General features: G+C 35.1%; 2 protein-coding genes across 2 annotated transcripts; one reads left to right on the top strand and one right to left on the bottom strand.

Annotated features, from left to right (window-relative positions):
• Positions 1 to 5,218: 5,218 nt before the first annotated feature.
• LOC113050885 (lisH domain-containing protein FOPNL-like) lies at positions 5,219 to 7,132 on the bottom strand. Its single transcript, XM_026214305.1, has 5 exons — positions 7,050 to 7,132; positions 6,622 to 6,822; positions 6,455 to 6,539; positions 5,553 to 5,689; positions 5,219 to 5,461 (listed from the first exon to the last, which is right to left on the bottom strand). Exons 1-4 carry the CDS (start codon positions 7,075 to 7,077, stop codon positions 5,560 to 5,562), a joined length of 444 nt encoding a protein of 147 aa, XP_026070090.1. The 5' UTR covers positions 7,078 to 7,132; the 3' UTR covers positions 5,219 to 5,461; positions 5,553 to 5,559.
• A 764-nt stretch (positions 7,133 to 7,896) lies between these two features.
• LOC113050884 (ubiquitin-conjugating enzyme E2 G2) lies at positions 7,897 to 14,466 on the top strand. The gene is made up of 6 exons (XM_026214304.1): positions 7,897 to 8,051; positions 8,408 to 8,443; positions 8,587 to 8,632; positions 9,796 to 9,914; positions 12,258 to 12,398; positions 13,532 to 14,466. The coding sequence occupies exons 1-6, from the start codon at positions 8,009 to 8,011 to the stop codon at positions 13,642 to 13,644; spliced, it is 498 nt and encodes a 165-aa protein (XP_026070089.1). The 5' UTR covers positions 7,897 to 8,008; the 3' UTR covers positions 13,645 to 14,466.
• Positions 14,467 to 15,232: the final 766 nt, after the last annotated feature.

Here is a 15,232-nt window from a genome sequence, read left to right as displayed (position 1 = left end):
GCTGTACACATAGCAGCACTGCTCACAAACACTGCTTTATCAGGTACAGACATGATTAAATTAAAATTAGACCAATTAGATCAATCACCACTGATTAGGATCATGCAAAGGAGGGGTTTAAAAAAATGAATCGTTGAGTGAATCGTTTGGGAGTTGTTGATCAAGTCAAAATAAATACATATTATAAGACAATGAAAGTGTTTTTGACCTTGCAAGCATGTCAGCCTGACTCCCAAAAACCTTTCATAACCAATAATAGGGGCACTTTAATCATGGACATGCAAAAACAGGAAATTAAATGCATAGTGAATTAAACATTACGAAAGAAGAACAAAATGTCTCTATCTTTAATTTATCTACATGCATATTCAGTTCTCATAAAAATCCTGAGTAGATATATAAGTACACATTATTTTAGAGGGTCACATGTGTTTGGATATATTTGTCCTCATTGGAACGCAGTTCTAACTTAGCAGCAGGAGAACAAGCTAATATTTGTTTCACATGATCTATCTGTTGATGATAACCTTTTACTGAAAGAAAATGTACCATGACAATGCTCTGGGAAACCTTCAACATCAACCTTTCAACAAAATGCTTTATTACCCTTGATCTGTGATCATATTCTGGGCAAAATATCAGTTGAAGTATTGAGTGAGTATGAAGTGACTTAACTTTAAAGGAAAATAAGGGTATTTTAAGAAGTTGGCAATGGATGATGTTGACAGTGTTTGTGAGCTTGGCTGATTTAAGGTGAAAGAAAACCAAACATGTATCAACACAATTGAGATTCTCAATGAGAAGTACTAGGAAACTAAAGCAAGATTAATTATAACATGTCCTCTTTATAAAGTGCTTTGTTTAGAAACGGACAATTCATTAGACAGTTCAAGGACTGACATGAGAACAGCTCAAGTAAGAAAGTGTAGTTCAAATGTCATTTCTAGACAGATTCAAAATTCAGGGCCCTATAATACACCCGGCGCAATGCGACGCAAGGCAAGTGTGTTTGCTAGTTTCAGTCCGGCACTGTTCACATTTTCCCGTCCAGCACCACATCGTTCAATTAGCAAATGTATTTGCCCTCATGGGTGTGCTGGTCAAAAAAGAAGTGCGTTTAGGCGCATTACTATTTTTAGGAGTTGAAAATAGATTGAGCTATAGACCAACTCAAACCTGGTCTGAAGTCTAAAGTCAATGCAGCAATATTTTTTTTGTTAATTAAAGAGTGTGTTGGTAGAGTGCGTTGACTTTGCTTAATACATCATCATCATCATCATCACCTTTATTTATATAGTGCTTTAAACACAATACATTGTGTCAAAGCACTGAACAACATTCATTTGGAAAACAGTGAGTCAATAATGCAAAATGACAGTTAAAGGCAGTTCATCATTGAATTCAGTTAAGTCATCTCTGTTCAGTTTAAATAGTCTGTGCATTTATTTGCAATCAAGTCAATGATATCGCTGTAGATGAAGTGTACACACAGGGATGTGCATCACACAAACATGCCAGGTATTAAAAACAAAAGAATTACAGTGTAAAAGAACATTATTGTGTAGGCTACATACATATAAAAATGTAATGATGGATAATCATTGCCTGTATTAGAATTAGGCTACCTATTTGCAATTCAGCCTATTAATACTTATAATGACGAATGAAATTCTACTTCATCCCACGCATCCCACTCAGAGTTCAAGGACCTGGGCCTTCACCAGAAAGACTGACTTCAGAAGCTAGCCAACAATCCAGGCTTGATTTTGTAATTTTTGCCATTTAAGATAAACAATCGAAGCACTTATCTTAAGATTGGCGTAACTTCATCAATTTAGACTGTGGGAATTACCACAATTTGCATACTTTATCATTGTTGACATAAATTAAACAGTTGCACGAATAAATAAAGCTACTGCTATTTTACGGCACATGTAAATTTAATAGTGCACATAACATATTTTAAAAGCAGAGGATACAAACATATCAAATTCAAATTCAGTTAACTGGATGTCAAGACTATTTAAATTAAATATATATGAGGTCAAGTCAAGTCATTTTATTTGTATAGCACATTTAACCAAACAACAGTTGACCCAAAGTGCTTTACAAGTTAAAACAGGGAAGGCAGAAACAATATGCCTTGACAATACATAAAAATGAGACTCCTTGAATCCACTTAAATAATTGAATACTTATTGTTATTGAATACTGAAATATTACAGGACTTAATATGAAGTGGGAGGGAGTTCCAGAGTTTAGTAGGATCTGTTACAGAAAAAGCTATGTCCCCTCTGGTTTTAAAACGTGTTTTGGGGATAGCAAGTATCTGTTGGGTTGTAGACCTGAGTGGTCAGGCGGCAGAGTAAGTAGACAAAAGCTCAGAAATATACAAAGGGGCTTGACCTTTTAGAGCTTTAAAAACGTAAAAGTAAGATTTTAAAATCAATTCTGAATTTCACTGGTAACCAGTGGAGCTCAGCTAAAACTGGGGTAATGTGCTCACACTTTTTGGTGCCTGTGAGGAGTCTTGCAGCAGCATTCTGGACTACCTGAAGTCTATTTAAATTATGTTTGGTTAGACCTGTGTACAGAGAATTAACGTAGTCTAAGCGTGAGGAAACAAAAGCATTAATTACTGTTTCAAGATCTTTCTTGGATAAAAAGTGCTTCAGCTTAGCTACTGTTCTAAGCTGATAAAAACTACCTTTAACAACAGAGCTAACTTGTTTATTAAAATTAAGATAACTATCAAAAATGACACCTAGATTCCCGACCGAATTCTGCAAGTTAGATGACCAAGGGCCAAGGGCATTACTCCAGTGTTTTGAAGTGGTGGTGGATCCAAATAAAATCATCTCTGTTTTTTTGGTATTCAACTGGAGGAAATTTTCTGCCATCCATGATTTAATGTCTTCCAAGCAGCTAAAAATAGTTTCGATATCTGAAGTACAACCAGGGGAAATGGGTAAATACAATAATGTATCATCAGCATACCAATTGTATCTTAAGTTGTGCTTTTCAAGGATGGAGCCAAAGGGCAGCATGTATAGGGAGAATAGCAGGGGACCAAGAACTGATCCTTGAGGTACACCATATTTAATCTCCACTGGAGGGGATGATTTAGCACCCAGTTTAATAGATAATGTTCTCTCTGTCAGGTATGACTTAAACCAGTGTAAGACAGGGCCCTGTAGTCCGACACTATTTTCCAGGCGATCAATAAGAATACCATGATCAATAGTGTCGAAGGCAGCGCTAAGGTCAAGTAGGATAAGTAATGTACTTGATCCAGAGTCAATGGTAAGAAGAATGTCATTATAAACTTTAAGTAGTTCAGATTCTGTGCTGTGTAGAGCTCTGAAACCAGATTGGAATTTATCCAATATGTTAAAATTAGTCAAGAAAGAGGAGATCTGCTTAAAAACAGATTTTTTTCCAGGATTTTAGAAATAAACGATAATTTAGAAATAGGTCTGAAATTTCCAGGATCATTAGGGTCAAGATTGTTTTTTTTCAATAGTGGTTGTACTACTGCGTGCTTAAAACCAGATGGAACAACACCAGTGTATAATGAACAGTTAACAATAGCTAACACAATTGGAGAAAGGACATCAAAGACCTCTTTAAAGAGACGGGAGGGAATAATATCAGAAGGGCAGCAAGAAGGCTTAAGATGAGAAACTATCTCAGACAACTCAGGGGAAGACAGAAGAGTGAAATGCTAGAGAAAGCTGGTAGGACTGCAAGATGTAACTGAGATGCAACCCTGGGTTGTGATGCTAGATCTGATAAGGTCAATCTTTCGGATAAAATGATCAGAAAACTCATCACAAGTTAATGATGTATCAACTGTATTAGCTGGATTTAAAAATGTATCGATAGCTTTAAAAAGAACTTTGGGTCTATTAGCCTGTGAGTTAATAAGTTCACTGAAATAATTAGCTTTTGCCTTTTTAACAGTGACTTGATATGCTTTCAGATGTTGCAGAAATATGTCATAAGAGACCTGAAGCTTATCTTTTTTTCCATTTCCGTTCAGCCTGTCTACAGGCTTGACGGAAAACTTGTATGGAACTATCCACCCAAGGTGTTAAAGTGTTTGACTTTACTCGTTTTCATTTTACAGGGGCTATCTGATCCAATGTATTAGTACAAGACAGGTTAAAACTAGAGACAAGCTCATCAATATTAGTGCATGATGGCAAGTCAGCAGAGAGGGAGGGAGGGAGAGCAAACTTAAAAGAATTTGAGAAAAGAGAAGCTGTATTGGAGTTAAATGAACGAGCTAAAACGTAAGAAGGAGGAGGGACAGAGGTAGGACTGTAGCTAGAAAATTCAAATTCAATCAGAAAGTGATCGTAGATAGCAACATTAGTGATATCAAGTTTGTCGACTGATATCCCTGATGACAGAACAGACAGGTCCAATGTGTGTCGCTTGATATGAGTAGAACCACAAACTGATTGAGTGAGGTTAAAAGAATCGAGTAATGCTAGAAATTCATTCACCATCGGCTTAGTTGGGCAACAGACATGAATATTAAATCACCAAGAATCAGCATCTTGTCAGACTGAATGGCCAAGGCAGACAGAAGGTCAGAGAAATCATGTATGAAGCAGCCAGTAGCTTTAGGTGATCTGTAGACCAGTGCACATAACAGGGGTGTTTGCAGACAATTTGCAAGTATAAACACTTGAACTTCAAAAGAGGGGTAGTTTTTTACAGGAAGGATTTTGCATTTGAATATATTTTTAAAAACTGTAGCTAGGCCACCACCACGGCCAGAGATCCGTGGGGAATTTAGGAAACCCCAATGAGGAGGACATAATTCGGTGAAAGGGGATAAATCACCAGGTGTTGAAAAACCCATGACATAGTGATTGTAGCTCCACCCACTGTTGACAGCTTCACCCGATTCTGACTCCAATTAAGGGCCTTTAAGAAGGGTTGCTTCAGAGCAGCAATCAGTTCACTCCTTGTTTACTGCTCTGGATTCATTCATATAGTGTTGTGGCTGTGTATAGATGTAAGTTTACTGTTTGTTTTGGATTCTTCTTTGTAATTGCTTTTTGATTGTTTAACTTATCTATCTTAAGTTCAGAAACCAGTCGGATACACCTGTGAAAAGAATTATGTACTGGCATTGGTGAAATAAAACCTACAAATGGACGTTGTCTCAGATGTTTTTCCCCTATGAATAAATAGTATCCTAAGAGTCTTTTACATGAGGACTCTGACTATATATTGTAATATACTGCATTGCTTGCACATTTTAGAAGAACAATCAAAATGGTTTTATTCATAAAACTTACTAGGAGTAAAAAAAAGTAACATCAAAGTTTAAAATAAAATACATTCAGTTTCTATACCCAGAGTAAGCTGGACAGAATATTTTGGGGGTTTTTTTGGTTTAGTTTTAATTGTGATCATATGACTTCCTCTTGAGATGGGTGCAGAGCTGGAAAAACAACAGAAACCACTGAATGAGATGCAAGGTTTTCAAATTAAAATTTGTTTTTGTTAAGCTTTGCACTGAAGCTCTTTTTTACCTCAGTGTTATGACTCTGCATTACGATGGCCATGTGGTTCTTGTGAAGACACTGCCGCTGAGCCCCTTAGGAAGAGCTTTCCTTTGTGCTCTCCTTTACTGCTAAGGAAATGAGTGAGCAGTCCATACAACAATGGCCTAAAAAACATTAAAAAATATATATATAAATAAAATCTGTTTTTAGAGCTTGAAAGAACCTGGTCACCATTCACTTTCACTGCATGGAAAAGAGCAGCTTGGACATTCCTCCTAAATATGTCTTTTTATATTTCACAGAAAAAAAGGGTCAAAGGCTGAGTAAATGATGACAGAATTTTGGGTTGAAATATCCCTTTAAGTTTAGATAAAGTGGTAAGAGTGATTATTCAGGTTAAAAAAAAAAATACAACAGAGATTGCTCTGATCAAGCAGCTTTTTAGTTCATTTTAGTTTTTTTTAGTTTCTAGGATCAAGAAACTCCTTCATGCTGAAGTTACATCTTGACTCGACTGCTGGAGCAGAGTTTTGGCTGACTTACCAGATAGCTCTATCCAACACTTACAATGAGTTACGAATGCAGCAGCAAGAGTGCTTCCTCGTACCAGACTGAAGAATCACATTCAGCCCTTAAATCACTTCACTGCCTACACTTGTGTCTCCCAAAATGGATTTAAAAGCCTCTTATTACATTTTTTAAAAGTCTTCATAATATTGCATCAACATTCCTTGCTGGTTGTAGTTAAAACCAGGCTGAAAGCATATAATATAATAGTTCATATATTTGATATCTATATTTGGTTAAGTGTTAGTGGGCCACAGTGACCCTGGGCTGTCTTCATCGTTGTGCCTCGTGCAATAAATGTTCAATCCTTCTCTCATGTTCTCAATCAGTAAAAACTTGTACTTGTCACAAATTATACTTACACTGCTTTGGCACGTGAATCTTCTGCGACATTGAGCTCACTGGCCACGAACTCCCGATCTAGGGGAACTTCAGGCTGACCTGCTTCTGAGATCCATTGTTTTAAACAATTCAACCTTCAAACGTTTGCTTTTATAATATATTTGAGTTGTTAGGTGTAATAGAGCACCTGCGGTCAGCACAGATGCAGTGTATCGATACTTGTTGAACTCCAGGTATTCTCGGATCAGTTCATTGATCAGCAGGTTCTCGTGGGACAGCGGAGGGACTCTCGTGGGACTCTCATCGTCCAGCGCGCGGAACACCTCCGCCCGGATCCTCGCCTTCAGCTGCCCGAGCACCCCACGGGCCTCCAGCGTCTCTCGCAAAGCTACAGATCGTTAATTTGAAAGCCAGAGAGCGAAAGTGAGTTGGGCAAAGCTGCACACAAATAGAATACACAACTGTGGAGAGACTTGGTGGTTAAGTTTAAACATCTAACATCATTAATAACAAACCTGACGGCTGTAGATTTGTTCTAAAACAAACACGCAAAATAATCATAACCTTGGCCCAACGGCATGATGCAATTTTGTCACTTTGTAAGAATTAGCTCACCGGTTTTCAACTCTCTGATGGTTGCCATTGAAACAGTCCTGCACTTCTCAGACGCTTCCGCTAGAGGTCAGTGTGGCTCTTACTACATATATGTAAGTGTACTAATGCCTAGTCATTCCACTCTAGTACAGGACCAAATAGCAAGTGCACATTTATTTATTCTTGTATAATAATAATAATAATAATAATAATAATGATAATAATAATAATAATCATCATCATCATCATCATCATCATCATCATCATCAATGTAATTATGTAAATATTTAATTAATAAATTATCAATCTTCAAATTCTTAAAACCAAACAATATTGTTGGATTAAAAACTAACTTTATTAAACTCTATTTACACAGAAAAACAAATAAATATTAAATACACTTAATAAACATTTATTAAACATTTATTGTGCTAGTTATTTAAAGAGTTTAAAGATTAGATTAAAATAAAAATGAATCTTCATATTTTTTTTAAAAAAAACTTGTATTAAACTTCTTCAAATAATAACAGATATTATAACGGTTAAACACAAATCCAAGCAGCATACATAAAAATATAAAATAAATAAATAAATAAATACATGCATATTATTACAATTACAAATAATTAATATTAAATAAGCATTATGTATATTTTTTATCAATAAATATTGTAATTCAGTAATTCAGATAGTTTTATTGCAATCCGGTTTTCAGCTCAACAAATTATTTTTCTGAAATAAAATTAATCAATTTATTATTTTTAAATGATCAGTTTCGGTGGAAAAATTAAGGCAAAATAAAAGCACGTGACGTATCAAGTGACGTCAGGCGGAAGTGAAGCTCGAGTGGAAATTTTTCCGCTCGCGAAGTTCTTTACTCGCTTTGTCCCGGAAGAACAAGATTTCTCGTCGTGTCAGTCTATGGTCAGTTGTCGTCACCCATCGTGCCAAAGCAACTTCTATTTAGAGCAGGCTGTACAATGGCTGGAACAGCTTTAAAAAGACTCATGGCTGAATACAAACGTAAGTCATGTCTTTGATTACTCTAATGCAGTGCAATGCTGGTGCTTGTGAATGGTGTATTTTACACTATTTTTGGTAACAACAGTATGGCAGCTGTAGATACTTCCAGAACTTCCCAAACATATGCTGGCAGAGTGAATTATTACAACGATTTCAGTCAGTAAATTAACAGAAGTGTCACCAAACACACTAAAACTGACTGTGTAACTCCTAATTCGTGTTCATATTTCATTTCTATACACTCGTCGTTATGTTTCTCTACTCTAGTGTAATTCTTGTCTTTCCTTATAAAACGTTACATTTTCTGTTGAACAATTTTATGGATACAGTTGTCCAACGCATTTGTTTCTTTCCAGAACTAACCCTCAACCCTCCAGAGGGGATTGTAGCAGGTAAGAGTTAGGGCAGTTAATGAACTGCTCCATTGACCTGGTTTTACAGTAGATTATTCTCAATAGTAATTTTACTTATGCCATGCACTGATTTATCTGTATAAGAAGGTAATTATTTAATGAGACTTATTTAATCCCTACAGGGCCTGTAAACGAAGAGAATTTCTTTGAATGGGAGGCTCTTATTATGTAAGTATTACCCGTGGACTGTAAAAAAGACTGTTTAGTGAGCGTTTTCTTCTTCTTTCTGACTGATTCCTCCACTTTTTTATCTTGCGAAAAGTTTGAAATCTGAGGTTATATCTCACAACTCTGGGCTTGCATTTTGTTTCTTAGAATTCTAGATTTTTCTTTGCACAATTCTTACAAAAGTTACAATATTGTCTGCAAAGCCTCAAAACCATTCATATTCTAAGCTTAGAATCCAATAGAACACCTTTTTTATATTAAAAAGGGAACATATTTCTCACGGGGAAGTTTTTGCTGTCACTTTATACGGTTCTGCAATTTGCAGCTTTCTTTTCTTTTTATTCATTCACAGTCGAAGGGACATATTTGAGTGGTGATATCTAAAATCAGTTAAGACCAAACAATTTGACCTCCGGTAATGCAAACTGGTGGTTTGATCAGTGGTTTTAACCGATAAGTTTTTAAGTGAAACTAAGAGCCAAGCAAAATAAGGAACAGTGTCCCTAGTATGTTCATTATCATTCAATATCTGCCCATAGAAACAGAATTTGATAGACAGCTGGATATGGCAAGTAAAAATAAAGAAATTTACATGTGAGATGATTCCATGAAGTTCTGCCACGGCTGTCCGTGCTGGATGAATTTCTGTGATTTAATGATTAAGATGAAGTGTACAGGAATTAAATTTTTTTATGCTAAAGGCTGCAAATCATATTCCAGTTATTCTTATAAATAGATGCATTTAGACTGACGTTTGTGTATAATCCAGATATATACTTCGAACAGAAGTTATTTCAATGTCTGAGAAACTTCCTGTGCAACTCCCATGTAGGTTCATATAATTCCTGATGCTAAAGATTTTATTATATTGTGAAAAACTGTTTGGAGTGAATCATTATTTAAGTCTTTAATGTGCTTTAAAAATGTTGTAATAAAACTCTAAGTGCTTAGGATTTGTGGGTAATACAATAATAACTTATCCAGCTGTATAACCCCTTGTAAGAGGGGTTTGAGAGTCACTCCTGGAATGCTTTTGATTACTTTGTTTCATTATTAGCTTTTTGTTGCAGCACAGAGATTCATAAAAACATAAAATGCTACAAATGATTTAAGAGGTTGTATGCTAATGCTTTCATTATTTGTCCTCGTTTTTTTTATTGTAGGGGACCAGAGGACACATGTTTTGAGGGCGGTGTGTTCCCTGCCATCCTCAGTTTCCCTTCAGATTACCCCCTCAGCCCTCCCAAGATGAAGTTCACCTGTGACATGTTTCATCCAAACAGTGAGTGCTTCAAACATTCGGCATTCACACTGTGTGTGTGTGTGTGTGTGTGTGTGTGAGGTGGCACATGAATGTTAGACTGCTATGATGTACTCTAATTGATTTATATTTTAACCAATTGTAATGTCAAGTTTCTTGATGCAGTTATTTATGCAAGATATTCATATTTAGATGATATATTGTTTTATTATTTTATACGTGATTAGTATAGTAATTGGATAATATAGAATGTTCATAATTCAGTGTTTTTGATTTCCAGTTGTTACGCTTATAACATGCATTAAAAACAGCAATATTTTCACAATTAATTCAAATCATTGTAAACCCTGCAAGTTATTATATAGAAATCAAATAAAGCAACACCGAAAAGGAAATGACAGCTTTTGGGGTGCACATTAAACGGCCTCTACATTTTAAGTCTACTTTTAGTTTTTCCCCAAAATAAATGCTTGAAATGTTTAATTTAAAACAATTAGGGATATTAGTTAAAAATGACATCATATTATATTATAGACTTACCATATATATATATATATATATATATATATATATATATATATATATATATATATATATATATATATATATATATATATATATATATATATATGTATGTGTGTGTGTGTGTGTGTGTGTGTGTGCATAAAAATGCTGTTCTTTTCAACTTTCTATTCATTAAAAATACTGAAAAGTATAATTGTTTCGACAGAAATATTAAGCAGCACAACTGTTTTCAACATTGATAATAATAAAAATGCTTCTTGAGCAACAAATCAGCATATTGGAATGATTTTTGAAGGATCACTTGACACTGAAGACTGGAGTAATGATGTGGAAAATTCTGCTTTTCCCTCTTACATATTTAGATAAAAAAATTATATAAGTTATGAAAAAAGAAAACTTTTTCTTTTTAATCATAATAATATGTCACAAAAAATACTATTTTAAGCTGTATTTTTGATCCAATATATGCAGCCTCGGTGAGCATAATAATAAAATTAAAAATTATCATTTTGTAGTGCACAAAACCTGCTGTGCATATATTGGATATTTAACAATCACTCTGCAGATGAAACTATCCACTTTATGATTTGCAGTGTTAGGGGAGCCTCCAGGAGCAGGAACTAGGGCTGCACGATGTGTCGTTTAAGCATCGATATCGCGATGTACGAATCCACGATTGTCACATCGCAGGATGTGCGATGTAGGCTGTCGTAGTTGATCTGTTATTCATTTACTGTACGGTCAGGCTGCTCCCCGGCCCTTAACGATTGTGATTCGTGGATTAATTGCACAGCTTAACCATCATAGAGAGAGAGAGCCGTCTTCAAACAACACGAGTGCTGTCTTGCTCTCTCTCCTTCACTCATATTGATCAATTGACACGATGGTGTCAATGTTTAAATCATTTAAAATGATAATGTAAGTGTGCTCACCCCATTTTTGTTTGTAAAAAAAAAAAAAAAGATTAGATTTCATATCGCAATATATATCGCAGAAAAATAAAATATCGCAATGTCATTTTTTCCCTAGCAGGAACCCTTTTCTAATGCATTTCTAGTCTTTAGACATAGAGGAGCTTAGACTAAGAATCAGAGTCCTAAAGTGTCTTTACGATCTGCTGGTGGATGTGTGGACACGGTGTTCAGGGAAGTGGGCCCAGATAAAGGTCTTCCTGCAGGCCACAGATAGCAGTAGAGCAGCCTAGAGTCCTCTGATGGTGCCGGGGCTCTGGAGGCGGTTATCAGAGCTGGACGCTTCAGATTCTGATCACTGTTCTCCGTTGTGGAGATAACATCAGCCGTGCTGTTGGGTGGCTGATATCATGCGGGGGTGGGGTCATTCAGCCCTCGATCCAGAGTTAATAAAGTTGTGTCCCATACACTCCCTCTTCCAAAGGATTACTTGATTGCTTTGTGTGTCTTTAGAAGGGAACCAATCACGGCTCAGTGCTCATGGAACTAATGGAACTAACACTTTAATTGATTAATTGACTTCGCAGATTAATCAGTATGTTCTTTTGATACTTTAAGGACCCCAACATCTGTTCGTTATGGCTGAGTCAAATGTTTCTAATCCAATTTTGGCCTTTTTTAACTTATTGGGAGAGTAGTTCAGTATGTGGGATGAAATGCAGTGAACTGAACCAGCCAGTTCATTCCCGATCTCGACATAAGAGACGCATTAAAAATGCATATATAATCAAATCCTAAGTTTATTCAAATGTATTCAGTCAACCGGCAATTAAAACAGACAGTAAAAATGTGTTAAGGGTAAATGAAAAGAAATTAACATAACTATTGCAGAACTTTATAAAAAGCCTTTATGGTGTGTTTTCTGCAGTCTACCCAGACGGCCGTGTGTGTATCTCAATCCTGCACGCTCCTGGTGACGACCCCATGGGCTATGAGAGCAGCGCTGAGAGGTGGAGTCCCGTGCAGAGCGTGGAGAAGATCCTGCTGTCTGTGGTCAGCATGCTCGCTGGTCAGTCGCCATACACTTCATCATCACTGAACTGTCCCAAAACTGTGCTGTCTTGATCCTGCTTGACTAAAAGTGGCTCCTGGAATCAAAAAGCATCAATATTATATTGTAACATTTGGATTTTATTATTGTTTATTAATAATTTTCTCTCTGAAATGGGGAAAATGCAGTTAGTCTATTTAGTTTTTCAAAGTTTGGGGTCTGTAAGACTTTTATTAGATTTAATTATAAAATATATATTTGTATATTTTTTAAGAAATTAAAGAGGTCATATCATGCAATTTCATGTTTTCCCTTGTCTTTGAAGTGTTAAAAGCTGTGCAAACAGAAGATCCATATAGTGGCAAAGATTAAAAATAATGATAGAGTATTTGGAAAATAATGCGTTTTTGAACCTTAACCATGTAAACACATTGCATTACGCCAAATGCACAAAATAATGCTCTTTTAAGCAACATCATATGACCCCTTTAATACTTTAATTTAGCAAGGATGCATTAAAGTAAATGCATTTTTTTTTAATTAATAATAAAAATACATTTTGAGCACCAAACTAGCATCTTAGAATGATTTCTGAAGGATCATGTGTCACTGAAGACTGGAGTAATTTTTGAAAATATATTAAAATCAATAGAAGGTATTTGAATAATATTTTACTATATAACTTTTTTTGTTTGTTTTAAGCCTATCATTGTTAATTTTAACTTAGTTTAGATCTGAAGAAATCGAATGTGGTATATAATACATATATATCTCTTTTTTTTTATTATTGCAGTAAGGCAGTCTAGTGCCAGTTATAGCCAATAGAAGATATTTTATGACTATAATGCTATGTGGTGGAATTACCCAGCATGGCAAAAGTAAGGATGGTCATGTCTGATTTTCTTTATCAACGTGTCCACATTGGATCCTAAAATGACGTTGACATCATTTATATGTTCCACGTTCTGCCTAAAAACTATTTTGGCTTTTTAACAACAAAAGTAATATAGAGTCTGATCACTGTGACTGATGTATTTTTGAGAACTAGTGTGGTAGTAAATCCTAGAATTGGAACGTTTTAATGCCTTGTATAATTTACGTCCTGTGCATGCATGTCTTTAAATAATTGTAAATATCATCTACTCCAACAGAGCCCAACGATGAGAGCGGAGCAAACGTGGACGCCTCGAAGATGTGGCGTGAGGACAGAGAGCAGTTCAACCAACTAGCTAAGCAGATCGTGCGCAAATCTCTGGACCTCTGACTCTCCTGTGTACAGACACACTCTCACACTCCAGGAGAGTGAGGATTGACATTTACAAGGATTCAGACTCCTGAAGGAAGAGAAGAGTGTCTGTGCTGAGTGTTGTAGTGTACTATCCCCCCTACCTCCACAAGAATGAGCACTTTATTCCCATCCAGGCTTTCATACTCTCATCCCAGATTTCCCCTCTCCTGTTATTGGGTGGATGCATTGGACAAATGGGTTTTGAAGAAAAAGGCAAAACATTATACATTCACCGGACAGTGTTCTAAAGAGAGCCAAGCATTAGTCACTGAAGAAGTTCACGAAACTGTTATTCACAGCCGTTTTGGGCTGCCGGTTTCTTTGTCATGCCTGTTACCTGTCCATAGACCCATGAGTTAAGCAATGGAATGCAGCTTTGGTTTGCTGACAGTATGCCGATGCATGCTTTAATGCCTCATTCTAATAAAATGCATTGTGAGGCAGTGACTGAGACTATCACATCCACGTACTTTTTTATGAACAGATTAGGAATAAGAAAAAAAGATTTTGTCTATGGATGGAAATTCAATAAATGTTCTTATAAAAAAACATTTGATCACATTTAATATGAAAATGTTTTGAAATTTGGTGATGCACAGATAGGTCAGTGGTTTTCTTCAATTTCACTTTTTGCTTTTACGGAGGTTTTTAGATTTAGTAGTAACAAGCTGGAACTGTCCAGCCCCATCAGACACCACCATTACTTTAATTAAAGAATCTTTAAATTCTGTGTTTTTTGCCTTCCATCTGTTCTTAAGGATTGTTAAGCTAATAAAATCAATAAATGTTTGTGGTTTATGAACCCCTCCTGTTATTTTTATATCAATAAGTACAAATCCGTTATTGTTTCCAGTACACATCTGATGTGTCAAATATGTGGGGAAAAAACTGAAGTGTAGAAGGGTAGAGTGGAGTAAGCTGCGAATTAGTAAAATTCCTTTTTTAATAATTTAATTTCAGTTTAGTTAGTTTTTGACAAAAAATAAAAATAATTTGACCTGACATTTTTTTTTTATATATATATACAAAGCAGTATATAAAACTGTTTTAACCATTTAACTTTTAATTTTCAAAGGCTTATAAGATTTATTTTTATTTTTTTGAAAGAATGCTCACCAAGGCTGTATTTAAATTAATCAAAATAGTAAACAATAATATGAAATATTTTTATAATTTAAAATGATTTTCTATTTTAGTATATTTTAAATAGTTATTTATTCCTGTGATTCAAGCTGATTTTTCACCATCATTACTGTATTTCATTACTATATTTCATCATTACTATATATATATATATATATATATATATATATATATATATATATATATATATATGTATGTATGTATGTATAAAATTGTTTATTTCATGTGACACTGAAGACTGGAGTAATGATGGTGAAAATTCAGCTTGCATCACAGGAATAAATAACATTTACATTTTTTTTTTCAGAATTCTTTGATGAATAGAAAAAAAATACATTGACATCATTTAAAACACTATAATTGTATTACTTGTACATTTTTTATCAATGCGACATTACTGAATAAAACTATTATTTTATTA

The sequence above is a fragment of the Carassius auratus genome, chromosome 31, assembly GCF_003368295.1.
Source record: "Carassius auratus strain Wakin chromosome 31, ASM336829v1, whole genome shotgun sequence".
Classification (NCBI taxonomy): Eukaryota; Metazoa; Chordata; class Actinopteri; order Cypriniformes; family Cyprinidae; genus Carassius; species Carassius auratus.
This window is presented reverse-complemented; position numbering and strand designations above follow the sequence as displayed.

Bases quoted from the DNA above. Each gene is read 5' to 3' on its own strand.
- LOC113050885 (XM_026214305.1), bottom strand. From the start codon at position 7,077: ATGGCAACCATCAGAGAGTTGAAAACCG. The intron at 6,823-7,049 runs GTGAGCTAATTC...AACGATCTGTAG, and splicing joins CATCAGAGAGTTGAAAACCG to CTTTGCGAGAGACGCTGGAG. The intron at 6,540-6,621 runs GTGCTCTATTAC...AATGGATCTCAG, and splicing joins TGCATCTGTGCTGACCGCAG to AAGCAGGTCAGCCTGAAGTT.
- LOC113050884 (XM_026214304.1), top strand. From the start codon at position 8,009: ATGGCTGGAACAGCTTTAAAAAGACTCATGGCTGAATACAAAC. The intron at 9,915-12,257 runs GTGAGTGCTTCA...TGTTTTCTGCAG, and splicing joins TGACATGTTTCATCCAAACA to TCTACCCAGACGGCCGTGTG. The intron at 12,399-13,531 runs GTCAGTCGCCAT...CTACTCCAACAG, and splicing joins TGTGGTCAGCATGCTCGCTG to AGCCCAACGATGAGAGCGGA.